The 19,605-nt window shown below is 44.1% G+C and overlaps 2 protein-coding genes across 5 annotated transcripts in view; one reads left to right on the top strand and one right to left on the bottom strand.

Annotated features, from left to right (window-relative positions):
- Positions 1-146: 146 nt before the first annotated feature.
- Positions 147-6,855, bottom strand: TRMT5 (tRNA methyltransferase 5). Of its 3 annotated transcripts, none has more exons than XM_084793001.1 (5): positions 6,725-6,855; positions 4,506-5,161; positions 2,299-2,423; positions 735-1,386; positions 147-394 (listed from the first exon to the last, which is right to left on the bottom strand). In XM_084793001.1, the coding sequence occupies exons 1-5, from the start codon at positions 6,727-6,729 to the stop codon at positions 306-308; spliced, it is 1,527 nt and encodes a 508-aa protein (XP_084649127.1). In that variant the 5' UTR covers positions 6,730-6,855; the 3' UTR covers positions 147-305. The 3 variants fall into 3 exon arrangements, with proteins under 3 accessions (XP_084649127.1, XP_084649129.1, XP_084649128.1); XM_084793003.1 differs by having other exon boundaries at positions 6,679-6,750; XM_084793002.1 differs by lacking the exon at positions 6,725-6,855 and adding an exon at positions 6,528-6,718.
- A 49-nt stretch (positions 6,856-6,904) lies between these two features.
- Positions 6,905-19,605, top strand: part of SLC38A6 (solute carrier family 38 member 6) — a 60,498-nt gene continuing 47,797 nt past the window's right edge. Inside the window, exons 1-3 of one of the 2 annotated variants that reach the window (XM_084793005.1) lie at positions 6,905-7,017; positions 8,629-8,759; positions 12,575-12,648. In XM_084793005.1, the coding sequence (XP_084649131.1) occupies positions 8,686-8,759; positions 12,575-12,648 (148 nt within the window). In that variant the 5' untranslated portion in view covers positions 6,905-7,017; positions 8,629-8,685. Of the gene's footprint in view, positions 7,085-8,628; positions 8,760-12,574; positions 12,649-19,605 lie in introns of both variants that reach the window. The other variant, XM_084793004.1, reaches the window with a different exon arrangement.

Genomic DNA, 19,605 nt, shown 5'->3' with positions numbered 1-19,605 from the left:
CAATTCTACTTTAAAACCATGCTGGATAATGGCAGCACGTGCCTGAAATTCCAACACCTGTAAGGCGGAGGCAGGAGGACAGAGTTCCAAGCCCTGGGTTACACTTGCCACGAAATATAAATACAGAAAAAGAAAAGAAAAAGAAGTTCAACTTACTTCAGTTACATTTTACTTTGGTAATGTTCCATTTATAAGAGCAGAAATAAGGGCTCAGTAACAAATACCTGATTGTTAAAGTTTACAAAGTCACACAAATGTACTTCTTTACATAAAGCCTACAGGGGCGATGGAGAAAATATTTCAGACTAAGAATCTGGCGCAATCTGCAGCTCTTCTGAGGGGCACTCACCCGTCCTCGGCCGTTTAGGAGATGGCTCTTCGTGATTCTCTGTAACTAAGCCAGAAAATCCATTTTAGAGGATTTTTAACAGCTGAATACACTTTTCTGTTTTAATAAAAAGAGATTCTGAAGATGTTTTTCATTCAGTCAACTTGAACATTGCTATGGATTTATTATTTTAACAAAACAAGTCTATTAGACTAAACCACATACTATGTTAAAACTTGAAACATTCTGAAACTAAGTGGCCAGAGGTCACAAACAAAATGACTGGAACTAGCTTAATTTCCTTACTTCCCAGTACACATGCACGCGCGCGCACACACACGCACACACATCCCACACAAGCTATCTTAAAAGTATTCTGCTCCACCCTGCATTCTAAAGAACTCACCTAGGCTGAGGGTCTTCCTCTCGTAGAGCGCAGCAGCGGGAATCTGGAAGGTGATGCACAGCATTTCCTTGTTAGGGGCCACGTTTCTTACGAGGTGAACAGAACTAGTGGCCTCCACGGAAACGCCTAGCACAGCTCCAGCTCGCTGACAAACGTCTGAGGCCGTATCGGCTTCTTTGGAGAAACAGTAACAGTGCACTGTGGGGAGGCACTCACTGCTGCACGGCTGCCCATCTAGAAGGGATCTGAAAACACTGAGAAACTCTATGGCCTTTGCTGGCAAGTTCATGACAATATGGACAGAGGGTTTCGCTTCGGTTGACGGTCCTAGCCGAAGCATTAACTCCTCTCTGACTGGTCCTTGGAGAAAGTCTTTTCCATCCATATTAAAGACTTTCACTTTTTGGTCAACTTTATTCAGTTTACAATTGTGCAACAGCCATTTATGGGACTCAGGATTGAGATCATTGGCAAACACTGTGCAATTTTTCCTTGCGGCTGGTATGGCAAACGGCCCAACCCCAGCAAAAACATCAAACAAGACATCTCCAGGACTAAGAAGTTCAGTGATCCGGCCATGTTCAGTAGAGAGACGAGGATTCCAATAGACTTTAGAGAAATCAAACTCATATATGTAGTTGTTTTCTCGAACCTGAAAAAGGTATGCTGTTCTTAGTTCATCTCAATGGATTTAACGTTTGACCACTGAAACGGGTTATATATGTACACATGAGAGTTTGCATGTAAATGTTACTGTCACCATTTCTGGGGCCACTTAATAGCTTGCATTAACCTTCTTCATGAGGAAAGCCAGCTCTCCAAAGTCAAACAGTTGTTCCCATCCTAAAGGGACACAAAGCTGATTCCAAGTCACATGAGGAATCTTGCAGAAAGGCCAACGAACTGGCTAATGTCACCAGATAGAGAATGAAAACAACAGGAGTCATCTGAAAGCTTCCTGTTGTAAGCACGGCCACACAGGAAGGAAGTGAGGGGCCTCTACAGCATTCAAGTTGCAGGAGAGACATGATCAAGACATTGCTAATATTTTTAGACAATTACCAAAATTCTGCAAATTTCATGTCTATAAATTAGACATTTTAAGCACCTCATTCCATGAACAAAGAATGAAAGGCCAAAAACTTCCTAGCTTAGACAAATCTGAGACGTTGTTTTTCTGTTTCCTGAGTCTTAATTTCATTTAGGCGTATGTCCTCCCCCCTGACCAAACCAGAGGCTTCTGGCCAGAGCTGGGATATTTCCTAAGTTTCTACCTCCTAAAAGTGCCCAGGAATAACATGGCAGGTAAAGTGCTTCAAAAACTACTCTGCATACACAGCTTGCTGTCACTAACTGCCCATGGGCAATTAACTGCAATATACAGAGAGCTAAAGACTCCTTACTGATGGACTGCTCCATCCTTCTCGCATCCTAGCAAGATCCTCCTCCACGCTCCGGAGTGTGTAAGCTGCTCACAGCCTTAGACAGCACTTCAAGCCTCGGCTTAAGAATACGTGCTGTGCTGATTCTAAGCATCCCTTGGAGCTGGTCGACAGTGCAGTACCTTGGTCAGCATATTCTCCTCTCCAGACAGCACTTCCATTTGGAAATTTCGGTATGTATTGTCAATATTGCTGGTTTTATTAACTGCCGAGGTGATTCCTGGGTTTTTGTCAATCATAACTTGGCCTAAAAGGTGAAAATTCATTATAAATACTGCTTATTGCTGGTGAAATTCAAACTTAAAATATTTAACAGAAATTAATTATATTTTCTTTTGGTTTACAAATAAAACCTGTACTTGGTGTGTGTGATTCCACCTGTAATTCTAAAAATCAAAGAGATAAGCTGATGACTGACAACCTACAGCACATATAGGAAACTTATGGGTATCTTTAACATTTTCTGAGGACTTATGATCTATTGTTTTTTCATATTTTCGTTAAACATACTCAAATAAGAGACTGAGTGACCATATGAATCTCATAATGGAATGAGAAGCTGTGAAGACCCTGACGACAAACGGCCCTGGGAGAACCAGCAACGACATAGCTGGCGTCTTTGGCCTCAGGCCAAAGGTTTGTTTTTACTGCGAGTTTGAAGCAAATGCCTCCAGTTTGGAAATGTGTATCAGCAAGCAATGTTTACAACCAAGGAGACACACATTCCTCAGAGTCTGACCTAAATTAACAATGTTCTCTTACTCAAATTGTTCTTTTAGTCAAATGTTTATCACAGCAGAAAAACTACAAAGACAATGAGGCACATCAGGAGGGACTTACTGTCACAGCCTTTGATTAAGTCGGTATCTTTCTGTCAACACTTCGAGATTTCTATAAAGATCTATATGCTGTCATTTCGGAGGGAAAGGAACTTCATCTTTAAGTTAGTAAATGTACTGAATATAAGTTCACTGAAATACAATGGGAATTTCAGAATTCAGGATGCAATAAAATAATGAATCAATATCCTTATTACATTCTGCTTTACATATCCAACACGATTAAAACATTTTCTTTGAAAATTTGCACCATGAGTTTTGAAGCTATTAACCCCCTTCTCCAACTCCTCCCAGATCCAGCCCTTCCCTCCCCATCCGGCTTCTGTGACTGCTTCCCCGCCCCCCGGCCCTTCCCTACCCATCCGGCTTCTGTGACTGCTTCCCCGCACCCCCCCTCACCCCCCCCCCCCGCCCTTCCCTACCCATCCGGCTTCTGTGACTGCTTCCCCGCCCCCCCCCATCAAGTCCAGTGTGTGATGCGCATGTACTCATGGATGTGTGGCCTTCCACTGACTGCTATGATATAAAACTTAACTTTAAATGACATTTTAAAACATTAAAAGCAATTCTATAATTCCACAGCAAAACCTTAGGGCTCTGAATGTACTTGCTAAGCCTGGTGAGCTGTCTCCCCAGGCAGAAACGTTTCACTTTTAACCCTTGAGCACCACCACCATTTTACATGAAACTAGAAAACTAAAGCGGCCAAAGAATGTTTCGAGTGAGGGTGGCAGGTACTTTGTGAAGGCCCACATCTGACACTGCACCGAGTCCCCACTCCAAGCATCACCACTGTACAGAACCAATGTCTTTGTCAGTAAAAACAGAGAACAAAGTAGAGTGGCATTATCAAGTCCTGCCCAGGCAAAACCCTCAACACTGCATTTTAAAGCGGGAATAATTCCTACACGCTTTGAAAATAATTGTCTAAAAAAGTAACCTACAGAATGCATGTATACCAAGTAATTACATAAAATATGATTTTGATTAGCCTTCTATCCAAAAAATAAAGGCTTTGGGTTTCTCTGGAGCTACAATACTGTCGGGTGTACTTAAGATGTTTCTCAGAGGCTAGGAAGACTTCAAAAAAATTTTTTTTCAGGTGCTTAACATAAAGAAGAGCCTTAATTAGCTAAATCAGTAAGTGAACAGCATTGTATACTTGACTCTGAAACAGCCACAGGTTTGAAATGTAGTGAACATTGTCCCAGAGGCCTAATGGCTTTTTTGAACCAAAAGATTTTTGTTCAGTATAGAACAGAGCTTTGTTTTGTGTATCAGGAGACCCAAAAGTCTGGGCCAACTCTGTGACTGTGAAGAAGATATTCCAAAACGCCCTTCAAAAAGGAGGATGGTGCTACCATCTGGCTTCAAGTTAAAACGAAACTACCCTGTATCTGTAAGTTAGCACTTTAAAACAAAAATTTTAAACATTAAGATTAGAATTAGCCCTTTTTTCTAGACCACGACCCTGTCTATATTACACCTACCAATTAAATGCTTGAACGGCAGCTGATGGTCTCGGAGGTTCATATGTGCAATATGCCCAACCCGGCTGAACCCAGACGTCACATCTTGATCCTCAGGAAGCACAGCTCTCAAAATTTCTTCTGACTTAAAATTTTCGTAAGTCAGTTCCAAGTTGTATTCGGACAACTGTGGGTTGACATCGAGTTCTTTTAAAACACTGAGCTCTGCTTTCTCAAAGGAATCAGCCGTAAGCATCCTGTAGGGATCCAACATGACCAGTCTACTGTCCTCGTCCTCAGGGTCCTCAATCACGCGCTTTATGCCGGGCCGCTGCAGGGCTACCCTCTTGAGGGCTCGCATCAATCTACTGACCACTTCCTTCCTCACTTTAAGCACTGGGATGGACACTGTCTTTTTAAAGGCTGCTCTATCAAGTTTCGTCATTCCTCGGACATCAGAGGGTGGTGAAAATAATTCAGTATCTCTCACGCTTGCTTCTACTTCTGGCATGGTTGAGAATCCTTGTCTCTGACACCACAAGAAAATACTAGATGCTTTCCTAACCCTTGGTACTGAAGTCTTCCTTGCCAGTGCAAACAAAGACACCGATTTATTGGGGTGACACCATTCTACCTGCAGAAGTCTTCTTGAGAATCCAAACGGCTTCCATAAGATTCTAGGAAAAATATTCAAAAAGTACCATCACGCTATATACACATTCACAATGGCTTTTGAGGATGAACATATAAGTTCTCTTTTAAATCACCTGCCAAGTGCTAACAAAAAGTCTGGATGGCAAGGAAGGACAGCCTCTCCTGCAGCACAGAATGATTCTTCAGCCTCTCTATGCCCAAGGAACTCTATGGAATGCATAGAAAATTGGAAGTATGAAATTTGAGTTAAGGGACATCTAAAAATGAAATGGTCACTATATAGGATGCCACCAATGGCAAGATTTCCTAGGCTACTCTTATGGACTACTGTACCAGATACTGTTATGAACTGTGTAAGCCGAGGAATAGGTTAATCGCCCAAAGTTGTGTGGCCAGTAAGTGGCTCAGCAAGGCCACTGTGTAGAAAGCTCGCATGGCACGCATGAAGCCTTGGGGTCTATCCCCAGCATCTCACAGTGTCAGGCATGGTGGTTCCTGCCTGTATCTCAGCATAAGGAGTAAGAGAGAAGCATTAGACGTTCAAGGCCAGCCTGGGATGCATTTGAGACCAGACCTCACAAAAACAGAAACCTGGGTTAAGAATGGCCTTGAGCACTGGGGATATAGGCCAGCTGGAAGAGTGCGTGCATGAATCCATGGCTTTTAGCATTAGCATTGCAAAAGCTAGGCATGGTAGTGCAGGCCTCTGACCCCGACACTCCACTCAGAAGGCAGGAGCCGGGCATGGTGGCGCACGCCTTTAATCCCAGCACTCGGGAGGCAGAGGCAGATGGATCACTGTGAGTTCGAGGCCAGCCTGGTCTACAAAGCGAGTCCAGGACAGCCAAGGCTAACACAGAGAAACTCTGTATCAAAAAAATAAAAAAATAAAAAAACAAGAAAGCAAGCAAGCAAGCAGGCGGGAGGATCAGAAGTTCCAGGCCAGCCTGGATACACGAGGCAGCCTCCCCCCCCCTCCCCCATGGCCTTAGTATACTGCCAGGATGCCATTCACACTGTCCTGTCATGTGGCTTCGGTGTCTTGATATGGAGGCTTGGCTGTGTTGTTTGAAGCACATTTCATTTCATTTCAAAGTATCAAGTGGTAAAGGGTCCTGTTACAGAGCCCTATAATATAAACAAAGATTTACACTATACACACACACACACACACACACACACACACACGATTCACACTAGTACTTAACGAACTAGACCAACACTGAGTCTATCCAGGTGTTCATTTTCCATTTGTAAAATGTGGATTAAAACCATGAAAAGATTTCCGTGGCACTGGGAATCTAGTCCTGGGCATTACTCATGCCTGGCTATCGTTCTGCCACTAACCTACACCCCAGCCGTCACCAGGCATCTGACCAACCCCCTTACCAAGGGCCCTGGCCTTGGCTTAGCAGCCAATGGACTAAGAGATGGATGGCCTGGCGGCTTTTTTGCGCTCCTTGGGCGGGAGACGATAGCGTGGCTTCTGCGCTGGGTCGTCAGGTCTTTCGCATCAGCCGGGACCCTGCGGCCCCCTCACCTGCCGCACTTTCCCAGGTCCAGAGTCTTTAGACCAGAACTCTCACCTCATGCTCTGGTGCCGCTCGGAAATGGGTCTGGGGCCGCTGGGCGTGGCCTCGATGATGTCATTACTGTCGGCCGCAAAGGCCTCTTACAGTCAGACCTTGTGGACTCACGCCTCTCTTCCTGGTCGCGGGTGAGGTACGGGAGCCCGGAAGGACCAAGCCCGTAACTCCGCCCCTTACGCGGCTCAGCCGGGGCGCGCGGTGCCGGGACAGCTGCTCGCCGATGGACTTGGCAGTCGATCACGGAGCAACATGCAGTCGTCTCCGGGCTGGAGCCAAGCCGAGCCGGGCTGGTACGTCTCTGCCCAGCAGCCGGAGGAGGCGGTGGCTGCTGAAGAGTGGAGCCCGTTGCTAAGCAACGTAAGTGGGCTTCTCTGGCAGCGCGGGGCTAAGCGCTGTGGCAACTCCAGCGCTTGCAAGAGCCCTAGACGAGAGGACGGACCCTGGGGTGGGGCCCGAACCAGTGACCCCAGCCATGTTTGAAATGTGGCAGCAGCTTGTTGCTGCTCAGTCAACGAGTGGGGCTTGGGACACCGGCTGGATGAGACAGGGTTTTGTGACTCACCGCTGTTTTGTATCTTTGTGGCCTCTTAATTTCCTCCATCTAGTCTTGTGAGGTCTTGGCAAGAACATCACAAGATGTTTCTTTTCTGGACTTAATCATGGGCGAAGAGAAAGGTGTGCTATAGACAACCTAATGCACAGGTCCCTGTACGTGAAGACGAAGAGAGGGCTCTGGTAATGTGCACATAGCTTATCCTTAATCTAAAAACCAGCGTTTTGGGCTGTGTGCGTCCGGGGGTGGGGGGGGGCTTGTCACACTTTGGTGCTGAAGGTCCAGCCCAGGGCCTTGAGCATACTAGAAAAGTTCCCTAACCCAGAACTACTTTCCAGTCCCGGCAATCTGCTTTTTAACCAAATCCCTGGACTGTAACAGTTTGATGGTTTTGCTTCTGTTGTCCTGTAAGAGACTCCTGACCATCCTTCTTGCTGGGCAGACTTAATTCATTAGGCATATAAATAAATAAAGGTAGTTTTCCGGCCCTAGTACTTGGTGAGGAACAGTTAAGAGGGACAGCAGTTCCCTGCTGACATGGGGAAATTCTTCAAAACTCACGTGAGCTGAGGCCTGTTCCTTCTCTTGGTCTCCACCCCGTGCTTACCCTGTCTTGATTACTTGAAGTCACAAGGCATGGCTCCTGGCGGAAGGAATTTTCCAGGAACACTAGGTTCCTCGAGTGGCACCAATGGGTCAAAAGGAAAGGAAATGAGCAAGTGCTGTGTCCAAGTTTGCTTTCTATTGGTGTGAGGAAGGCCATGACAAAAGGCAATATGGCAAAGAACGGGCTTATTTCATCTTACAGCTACAGTCCATCCTGAAGGGAAGTCAGGCAGGAACCCGGGGCAGGCACTGAAGCAGAGGCCGTGAAGGAATTCTGCTTACAGCCTCGCCCCTTCAGGCTTGCTCACTTTTCTTCCCTTCATCCCAGGACTAAAGTGGGCTGTGCCCTTTCATATCATGAAAATGCCCCCACCCCCACCCCCACCCCCAGGCGTGCCTTCCCGGCAGTCTGATGACAGCCTTCTCCGAACTGAGATTTCCTCTTCTCAAATGACTCTTTAGCCTGTGTTACCTTGACAAAAGAAGTAACCATTAATCCCAGCACTGGGGAGGCAGAGGCAGGCAGATCCCCGTGAGTTCAAGGCCATCCTGGTTGACAAAGTGAGTCCAGGACAGCCAAGGCTACACAAACTCTGACTCAAAAAAAAAAAAGGAACCATTAGTTAGCATTTTACACAAATCCTCAAGCTTGTAGAGTGGCTCTTAAATTTGTCCGTGATGTTTTGACATATTCTAACTTCCTCATTCAAACATTTATCCTGGTTACATTGTGTGTTTGCAGGAACCTCACAGACGGGGGTCCCCGGGTGCTTCATTTGGTTTCTCCGTCTTTAATGTGATGAATGCCATTATGGGGAGTGGCATCCTTGGCCTGGCGTACGTGATGGCTAACACCGGTATCCTTGGATTCAGGTGAGCCCTGTTTTCATATTTTGCCGTCACTTTTTTTATTTTGATAAGGAATTTTGATTCCAGAAGCTACCGGTCTACAATTTCTAGTTGGATCAACTCTGAGGCTTTAGCACTGTTCTGTTATCCTTGCATCTAACTAGTGTATAGTTTGGAGAATGCTGCCTATAGTCATGCCTTGCTTGAGGGATGTGCGCTCTTGTAAGAACATCAGAAAGGGAGTCAGGGACAGCACGGCCTTTTTTCTGGAAAAGCACCTGGATAAGAATCAGAGCCTGCTGGCTTACAGAAAAGGGGAAAGCCGCTGAATTTTTTTCCTTTCTGGCAGGTGGTTGCTAGGGGTAGCTAGGGAGATAAAGCGAGTGGTGGGACCATCATGTGGTAGATAAGCACCTTCCTGGTCAGCCGTCACTGGGGTCCATAGGGCACAGAGGGTGAGGATCTAGAAAAACAAGTTACTTTATTTTGGGAAATGTCATTATTTAGCCAGAATAGGGGAGGTTTGCCAAATGAAGTGGCCCAAAGCTATTTCATTGTTGCGTGATCCCTATAAAGCAAACCTTGATGGCGAAGTCTCCCTCACATCTAGGCTGTACGGTGGAGCCTGTTGCTCCTAAGCTAAAAATCATCTAATATAATGTATTCCACATGTTAGGGTAGTGCATGCTGTAAGCAGTTGTAACATAGTAGTATCTGGGCATCTAAACATACAAGCGACCCAGTGAAAGGAAAGCGCTGTTCCTGAACAGGCATGGTTGTGAGGGGAGGTCAGAGGACTGCCTGTAAGGACTTCTGTGTGCTTGCTTGCTTGCTTTGTTTTTGTTTTTAACTTTTTGATTCTTGTTATAACAGCTTAAAACACAAATTTCATGTACTGTATAAAAACCTTTCATTCTCTATGTCCTTATTCTATAAGCTTTTTAAAATTTAATCTCCTCTTATTTTCAATTTCCCTTTTTAAAATTTTATCTTTAAAACTAAGACACAAACACACTCACTCCCTGAGAGCCAGGATCGTCGACATCAGCCTAAACGTCTTGCTCCCTTGAGAGGTCTTCAGGGACTACGCACCTGAAGCTCTGTTGCCTGTGACAACGCAGCCTTTTTTGAAGCCCCTGAAGGATTGGCCTGAGATTATTTTATAGTTAATGTTCCCCTTAATGAGAAGGAACGTGTTACACACCTGTTATCCCTGGTAGTTGGGAGGTAGAGACAAGATCAGGAATTCAGGGTCTTCCTCATCCACATAAGTTCAAGAGAGACTCTGCCTCAAAAAAACAAACAAACCAACAGCAACAGTGAAAAAGTGTACCCTAAAGTCATGATTTAAAGAGACACAGTACAAAAAACAGTGCAGTGTGATAGTGTGGTAAATTCGTGAACCAATGATTTGATTATTTGTTCTTAGTGAATAGTTTATACTAGATATGAAAGCACGTGCTGTGTGTTATACAGTTGGTAGTGTTGTGGTCTGTTTCCTCGGCTTCTCCTTGACCATGAGTGAGGTGTTGCACTGTGACGTGGGGACGGCAGCCACGTTGTCCCTAAGACCTCATTGTTAACGCAGACATCACTGTGCAGTATAGGACTGAGGTTGATTTTTTTTAAGATTTATTACTTTATTATTAACCTCATTGTTAACGCAGACATCACTGTGCAGTATAGGAGTAATGTTGTTTTTTTTTTTAAGATTTATTTATTTATTATTATGTATACAGTGTTCTGTCTGCATGTATACCTGCAGGCCAGAAGAGGGCATCAGATTATATTATAGATGGTTGTGAGCCACCATGTGGTTGCTGGGAATTGAACTCAGGACCTCTGGAAGAGCAGGCGGTGCTCTTAACCACTGAGCTATCTCTCCAGCCCCCCTGATGTTGATTTTTATTAATCCAAAAATAAGGCTAATTTTTAAGGAAACAACTTGATCTACTGCTCATTTATAGTTTTAAAAAAATCTTTTATTCAAGCTTATCTGCGTCAGGTTGGCCACTGTGAATCAAAACTTGCCAGCCGTACAAAATAATAGCAATTTTTAAAGTACAAATAAAATATCCTTCTTCCTTTTCTCATCCTACTGCTAAATAAGACTTGGTTAACGTTCTGGAGTCCAGCACATGCTCTGTGCCTATTTTCAAGAGTTGTTTAGAGGCCAGTGTCTTAGTGCTGTTCTATTGCTGTGACTGGACGCCATGACCAAGCCAGCTAATAGAAGAAAGCACTTAACTGGGTGCTTGCTTCTGGCTTCCGTGGCTGAGTCTATCATGATTGTGCTGGGGGTGTGGCTGGCAGCCGACAGGCAGGCCCAGCATTGGAGCAGTGGCTGAGAGTTCACACTGCTGATCCGCAGGCTGGAGGCACTGAACAAGACACACCTCCTAACCCTTCCTCATTTGGTCCCCAACTGCTCCCTGGGCATTTAGTGCTTGACCTGAGCCTGTGGGGGCCATCGCCATGCAAGCCACCACGGCCACTTAGCCTAGGATGTCTTGTTGTTGTTCACACAACAGCGTTACTATATTCATTGTTTACTGTCATGGCTGATTTTGTTTTTGCAAGTTCATCTCTGCTTTAAGCTCTGAATTGGTTTGTTTGTCTTTTGTTTGTTTGTTTGTTTTGTTGTTGTTTTTTGTTTTGTTTCATTTTGTTGGATTTTTTGAGATAGGGTTTGTAACCTTGCTTGTCCTGGACTTGATTTGTAGACCAGGCTGGCCTGGAACTCACTGAGATCCGCCGCCTCTGCCTCCCAGTTCGAGTGCTGGGATTAAAGGCATGAGCCACCACTACCATGCTCTGCTTAAGCTCTGAAATCTTTAGAACCAGATCTCGTACTGAGCATCTAGCACCAGGTGCCCGTTTGCTTGTTTTGTCCGTAGAAGCCAATGTTAATGCAAAGTTTCAGGTTCTTTCCCTTTTCCCAAATTTTTTGGTAAACAAAGCAGCTTTGAAGTAGCCCAGTTTGCTCTTGTTGTGGGGTGTGCTCACAAGCTTTACACTTTCAAAACTATATGTGACATGTTAGGCAATCCATAATCGGAGAGCCCTCCCTTTTTTAAAGCTCTCTGGAAAATTCACATTTTATATACTGGGGTTTTACATGCAGGTGTACATCACTGACAATGGACTCACTACGACAAATCAAATATCCCTGTTATTTTGTGAGGTCTCTGATGTCATTAATGACCACTTGGCACTTACTAATAAGTATTAAGTGAGTCATAAAGAAGATTTCTGTACCTGTGGCATGGAACACTGGGCAAAGTAGTATAGCTAGAAGCTTACCGTGTCGGGATCTTCCTGAGAATAAGCAGGAATCGTTTATGCTGTTTATTATCACAGTGTTTACACAGGTTTTTAAACTATGCCATTAGAAATACGTTAACCCATTGTTTGGCTTTGAGCTGGAAAGGTGTGTATGCTCCACTGAGCCTGGGATTGGCACCTTGGTATCACGGGTAATACTATAGTTAATGGGTCGGCCTCACTGGAAGGGAAAGGAGGAGTTTAGAAACTGAGCACAGTAACACTTAAAACAGGAAAAATTAATCATTAGAGGGAAATATTCAGATCACTGAATGCTGAGCTGGCCATCAGCAGACAATGCAAAATGAGGAATTTGTTTGTGTTTTAAGTAAAGTTTATTTCTTTCTGATTTCTCTTTTAACTTTAAAAGCACCTCATTTTGATTTAAGTACAACTTGGTAAATGTGGAACAGCCATTGCTTTAACGTCTGTAGTTTTGTCTGCCTGGGAATGAGAGAGGGATCATGGGAAAGAGCAAGTTTGGGGAAAAGTAACTGTGTTCTTTTCCATTGTAGCTTCTTGCTGCTGGCAGTCGCTCTCCTGGCTTCTTACTCAGTCCATCTGCTGCTCAGCATGTGCGTTCACACAGGTGAGGAGCACACGGGCCAGTTTCACAGGACCCAGTCTCTTGACTTCATGTTTGTATAAGATGAATGTCTCAGCTCTGATGTCTGTGGGTGAACGCAGAGCTCAGGGGTAGCTTATATGTTTAGCAAGCACAGACAAGACTCTGGCGTGAAACTCCAGCATCCCCCCCTAAATCTAATTTCCAGTGAGTATATATCGTTAATGAGATGGTAATCTCTTTTGTTTTCCTGTGCTAAGGATGGGAGTTGGCGTTTTTTAATCACCTACTCTCTCTCTCTTATCTTTGGATTAGATTGTGTTGAAGTCCAACACACGCCTTACCTCTGTATGGTCGAGCTCACTTTGCTCTTTCTGGTCTTGTGGCTTTCAGATTTATAGAAGCAGCATACATGTACAAAATAGATTTTTTTTTTAAAGTGGGATTATTCTAGGCTCAAACAAATGAGGACCCTAAAGGTATTTTTGAGCATTTAAACTCTTGAGAACAGAGTTCTAAAACCATCATTCTGCTTTATTTTCCTTGTCTATGTTGGTTTTTTTTAATAAACAGATTTTGTAACAAATCAACTAGGTGATTCGTAGGCAAAACCACCTTTGGATCCACAGCTCAGAGCTGCAGCCTGCACCAGTAGCTGAGTGCCTTTGACTGTCAGTCTTCCAGATGCCTGCCTCTGCAGGTAGATGCCAGACCACAGTGTCTGTTGTAACAGCTTCCTCAATTCAGGAATAATAATACCTTTAGATAGCATCTGTTAATCCTGCCAGGAATATCAATTGCAAACTTTCACTTCTGAAAATTTTTTAAATTAGAATAATTCAGCCAGGCCTACACTCCGGGAGGCAGAGATAGGCAGATCTCTGTGAGGTCGAGGCCAGCCTGGTCTACAAATGATTACCGGACAGTCAAGGCTACCAGAACCCCTGTCATGAAAAAAAAAATTAGGATAGTTCTTCCAACATTGTAATATATTCTTTTGATAAATCCTATTGAAAGATTAGTTAGTCAGCTGTGGTGTTCAGTTTTAATTATTTGGGAGTAGTATTTAAATTTACAGAATTTTAAAAATAAGATCAATTTTATCTTTTAGATCGTTTAACCTTAAAATATTGACACTGTTGTTCTTTACCTCTGGGGAATATGAAGTGAAAACATCTGTTTCTCTCTCCCTCTGCTCCTCTTGTCCTCTGTAGCTTGCTTGGGTCGTGAACTAACCTCTTCATGGTTCTCCACTCACACTGCTGCCCCTGTCTTCGCTGGTTGACTCCCAGTCACCGTGAGGGCTCCGTGAGGTAGGCTCTTCCTCAGTGCGTCCACGCAAGACTGGAGAACAGCATGTGTGGCTACTCTCCCCCTTCTGTTGGCTGGCTGTCATAAAGGGGCACTGTGTTCAAGTCGGGGTCACTGGTCAGGGAAATGTCACCTGAAATGAAGAGACATGTTTATAAAAAGAAAGTGTCTTTTCACATGAAATTCTCTTACTCGACATTTTAAGCAGGGTTCTGGCCTGTTGGGACCTTTCTTAAGAACTGAGGAGGATTGTCAAGGTACCCCAGGCTCCCAGGCTTACTTTGTTGACCACACAGTGGTCTCAACAGCACTCCCCTCCGAGAATTGTTATGAGAATGAAACAAAATCGTGAATGTAAGATGTCAGGTCCGTGGTGAACGCTGAGTTCTCTCTGGGACAGAATCTCAAAGGACTGCGGGTCTTACACATGGCGTCGTCTCAGAAGCGTTGGCTGTTGTCATTCTGTGAGCGCGTGGCTTGTGCTCTGGGTTAGAACAGGTGCCCTCCCCTGCCCTCCACATCACCATCAGCAGATGGGAACGAGTGTTCTAGAGCCCTGAACTGCTTCTGGCTCCCCATCCCCACAGGGTACTGTGTAGTCACCACTGTGTGCCTTCAGAGCCACTGGTTTAACGACATTAGATTATCTCACTTACGTCAGTCATTTCAGGAGTCTCGTTTATCTTTCATTGCCCAGATGCCATCCCATGGGTTCACTGTCCATTTTCTGACCTCACCTTTTACTGTTCCTCAACTCCCAAAACCCAGAACACGGTGCTGGAGCAGTGGCTGAGAACTTGCATCCCAATCTGCAGGCAGCAGGCAGCAGGCAGGAAGAAAACTAAAATGGACCTGGTGTGGCCTTTTGTCACCCCAGTGACACACCTCCTCCAACAAAGCCACACCTACTCTTTTTCAAAGAATTTCACTCACTAAAAACGAATCATTCAAATATATGAGCCTATGGGGCTGTTCTCATTCAAGCCACCACGGCAACCCTGGCTGGCCTAGACTTTTCTCTTTTCTTTCTTTTTAAAGATTTGTTTAGTAATGTCTTTTATGTATATGGGTGCTTGGTTGCATGTATGTCTGCACACCACAGGGAGGCATTGGCTCATGGACTTCCGTGTGATGGCTGGGACTTGAACTCTTGACCTCTGGAAGAGCAGCCAGTGCTCTTAAGTGCTGAGCCATCTCTCCAGCCCAGCCTGGAACTTCCTATGTGGCCCTGGCTGCCTCCTAGGTGCTGAGACTCAAGGCATGCCCCACCATGCCTAGTTCCTTTTGCTTTCCTTCCTGTGGTGAAAACCTAAGCCTCTTTAAGAACAGCGTGTATTACATCGATTGTGTGTTCAGCAGTGTCCTAAGAGATTTACCTGTGTGCCCTTCTAACAACTGCACTGGGTGGTTCTTGTCACATGTTGGAGACTGGCAAAGATGAGACAGTAAAAGACAACGTGGTTTCCTCCTGGCTGCAGAGCCAGTTGGTTGCTTAGAAGAACCAATCTCACACCTCACGGCCCCAAGTCATCCGTAGTCTGCCATCGTTTCCCACCATGCAAACACTGAAGCTTATTTTCTGGAGGAAGTCAAAGGAAGTCCTCACAGGGAGAAGAGTAGATGTAAAATGATTAATAATAATAATAATAATATATGCAGGAAATTAATAGAGCAGCAGGGTTTTTTAAACCAGCTAGTTCCCAGTGATTGACAGAGAGACTGTGACTCATTATTAAGCCGTATGCACTATGTTAGGCAGGTTCTGAGCTATTCTAAGCCTGCAACCCTTAAAGCCCACATACATGCCGTCACTTGCCAATCTGATGACTCCAGAGCGCTGTCTGCTCCCTCAGTCTGTCCTCAGGGTGCACTTCCCTTGGCCGTGTGCTCCTAGTCCATCCCGTGGAACTAAGCTCCGCCTATTTCTCTTCTGCCCAGTTACAGGCTCCAGCAACTTTATTAACCAATCAGCTTTACAGTAGGTAGAGCAAGGTTCACATAACAAACACCAGTGTACGTGAGGATGCACTCATCTGGATGGCAACCAGATCTTGGGGCCATTAGAACACATAGCACCAGACCAACCCCAACAAGTAGAAGAATACTTTGTATAGAATTTCTTCTACTCAAAATAAAATACCTCCAGTGACAAATAACAAATAACAGGGGCAGGGGGACTTTCAAGAAAGACATGGCTTCTTCCTGTGTGACTGTCCTGCGATTAGGCCCGTCAGTCAGTAAGCCAGAGCTTCTGTTTACCAAGTTTTTTGGACCATAAGATGCACTTCCCCCTCTGAGTGCATCTTAGTGGGGGAGGTTTAGGGTGCGCCTTACGGTCCAATTACCATTTTTCTTGTTTTACTGCTCTAAAAACTGGGTGCATCTTATAGTCCGAAATTCTTTTAGTCCCTCATAGTTTGTCAACAGATACCCAAGTAGCGCAAGGCAGCAGAGAAAGAATATAGAAACAACATTGAGATGCCTTCGCAAATATACTTAAATGACAGATCCAGAACAGTGTCACAACAGATGCTGGGAAGTGGGGGAACAAGGGGATCTGCCTTCTCAGCCTCCCATGGAATGTAGCCGGGAGCCTTTGTTGTTGTTGTTGTTGTTGTTGTTGTTTATTCTTACAAAACCAACTTGTACCACCGGGTCTGGCAGGATTGCTCCCATTGGCATTTACCCAAAGACTTATGTAGACACAAAACTTACATATAGATGTTTATAGAAAGTTTATTTATAATTGCCAAATGTATAGAGTAACCAAAATACCCTTCAGTAGATGACTAAGTAAACTGTGGCATTGAAACAAAAGAAAAGTATTCTGTACTAATAAGAAATGGCCACAGGGAAGCTTCCTTAATGCATGTTATCAGGGGAAAGAAACCATCCGTCCAACAGCTCTGCTGGCAGGTGTGTATACACAGCAAATGAAACCAGTACCTCGTGGAGATAATCTGTGCCATTTGTTCATGTGTCATCATTCACAATGCTGGAGTATGTATATCCTGTGTGTCTTTCAGCTGATGAATATAGATAAAGAAGCAGTAATCAATATGTGTTGTAGACTTTGAACTTTTTCTAATCTACTCTATTTGGAGTTGTTTAACGTTTATACCTCCCTTCCAACCCACCTACCCTAGATAGGAGAGAAAAGAGGTTAATGGGAACAGGAGAAGTCGACCTTTTTAGATAGACTCAGTTCCTTGGAGCGATTCCACTGACGTAGTCGGCAGGATTCCAGCAGAGCAGTTAAACAGCAAACCAACAATTCAGCAAAGGTGACTGCAACCACTGCCAAAACCTGGAACCTCGAAGCATTCACTGGAGTGGTTCTTTCTAGGAGCGCCTCGAAGTGGAGTGATGAACAGCCAAGACCAAAAAGCCCACCTCTTCTTGAGCTCATGTATACATATATACATCTTCTCAGAGTCCATACTAGGGTGTTTATCAGTTGGCAAAGACCACGTCCCTGCAAGAGGTGGCTCCTCTTCCAGTAGACAAGCATCTCCTGTTCTCTCACAAGTCTCTTTTCAGAGGAAAAGCACCGCACACCCTTACACAAGTCTGTTTCACATCCCACACTTTAGATCAAAACAAAAACATGTTTACATCCACCACAGTGTGTATTGGAATATTATCCATCCTTTAAAAACAGTCTCAAAAGGGGAGTCTTGCCAGTGGTGGGAGCATGGAGGAGCCGGGCAAACACTGATGGTGAGGAAGTGACACGAGCCAGACAGAAGGAAAAGCTGCATGTCCTCACATGGGGACACTAAAAAGCAGTGAAACTGTTTACCAGGGATGCTGAGGGAGGGAAGGAAGGATGGGGGGTTCATAATTGAGGGGCACAAAGCTAAGCAGGATGTGGAGTCCAGAAATCTGATGTACAGCATGTTGGTTGTAGTTAATATCAAGTTTATTGGAAAATTGCCAAGAGACTAGATTTCAGTTGCTCTTAATCAAAAAAGGAGCAAAAGGACAGAAGAAAGTATGTGATTATTTCCTTGAATGTTAATACGTGTATCAAAACCTTATGTTGAACACCTTAAATATATACAATTAAGAGAAAGAAGAAGCAAACCAGAAAAGATTACATATGATTTGGTTCCAACTATGTAGGACATTGTGGAAAAGGCGAAACTATGAAGAGAAAAAGAGTCCGTGGGGTTAGGAGGGAAGGATGACAGAGTGGGGACTATCTAGGGCAGAGGAAAGGTGCCAGACGGTAGCATAATGTGGGGTACACACTCCTCAAGATCCATAAACCAGCTAGTACCAAAAGGGGCCTTCATGCCATGTCAGCTGTGGATTTTGTGTGATATTGGCAGGGCAGAGCTCCTTGTTAAGAACAGATGCACTGCTCTAAGTGGGAGGTAGCATTACGTGTGGGGCAGGAGGTATATCACAGCCTATACTTTCTTAATTTTGCTGAGGTCCTATAAACACTCTAAAAGTAGAAAATGTTAGAGGAAAGCAGCTGGAGAGAGAATAATACAGGAACAAGATGAAAAGTAAAAAGTTAATAATAATGTACCCATAAAACCCCACAAGGCCTCAACCCCACATAAAGAGCTACAGGCAACTAAGGAATTTGGAAAGAGGGAGAAATAGTCTTCCCCAGGGAAGAACACATCAAGTGATTATCAATGCCAAATGGTAAGCCCTGAAAATATACATACAAGTAGCATTAGACAGACCAAACAGGGTGTAGTTATGTATTTAAAATGTATATGTATATGCATATACCATATACGTATGTAACAGTTAGTGGAAGAAGAGGTCATGAATTTTAAAGAGGAAGGAGAGGTAAGTGAGAGGGTTTAGAGGGAAGAAAGGGACTCTGAAACGATGTGATTATATAATAATGGCAAGAAAAAGAAATAGTTTTTAAAATGGAACAGCAAATGAGCATCTCTTCTAATCTACAATAAAAACATACATTCTAAGATTTGAAATAAAAAATAATGCATCTGTAAAAGAGTAAGAAAATAATATTGAAAGGTCCAGAAACCGCAAGTGCCATAGAAGTTAGAGGAAAAAAAGAAATGAAAGGAAGAGGAAAGAAGAGAAGGAAAGAAAAAATAAAATAAAAATCCCTTGGTAGTTGGATTTGAGCACTTTAAAAAATTTCCAGGGATTGTCCTGGAAAGGACAAAGAACTTGAAAATGGGATAAAAGATTACCACCATGCCATCTCAAATGTGCCCAGTCTCACCTGAAAATGAAAAAAGAAACATAAGAAAGTTAGATCAGTCCAGGAGACCAGCACGCTAACAGCACAACTTTCAAAGAAGGAGAGAAGCAGAATAACAGAGCGCTGTCGACGGATAACAGAACAGCTGCCTCAGCTGAAGAAAACGGGTTTCCACAATGAGATGTTCCTGCCAGAATAATCACTGTGAAATAATTCACACCAAATGCATTGCAAATGATGGGAAAGCCAGTTTTAAAAGACGGTATCTTAAAAATTTACACAGAAGAAACAAAAATCAAGAGTGCTGGGAAATGACTGTTGTTTGAAAGTGTCTGTTTTGAAAGCTTGGATCGCAGCAACAGGTGACAAGCCAGGTTTCCTGCAGTGGCTGTAACTGCCAGCCTTCTAAAAACCTGATTTCTGGGTTCAGCAAGAAACTGGCTCCAAGGAACAAGGCAGAGAGTAACAGA

The sequence above is a fragment of the Acomys minous genome (genome assembly GCF_964271855.1).
Source record: "Acomys minous genome assembly, chromosome: 8".
Classification (NCBI taxonomy): Eukaryota; Metazoa; Chordata; class Mammalia; order Rodentia; family Muridae; genus Acomys; species Acomys minous.
This window is presented reverse-complemented; position numbering and strand designations above follow the sequence as displayed.

Coding starts and splice junctions, on each gene's coding strand:
- TRMT5 (XM_084793001.1), bottom strand. Junction 2,424..4,505: donor GCCGTTCAAGCATTTAATTG/GTAGGTGTAATA, acceptor TTCACCTTTTAG/GCCAAGTTATGATTGACAAA. Junction 395..734: donor GAGGAAGACCCTCAGCCTAG/GTGAGTTCTTTA, acceptor TTTCTGGCTTAG/TTACAGAGAATCACGAAGAG.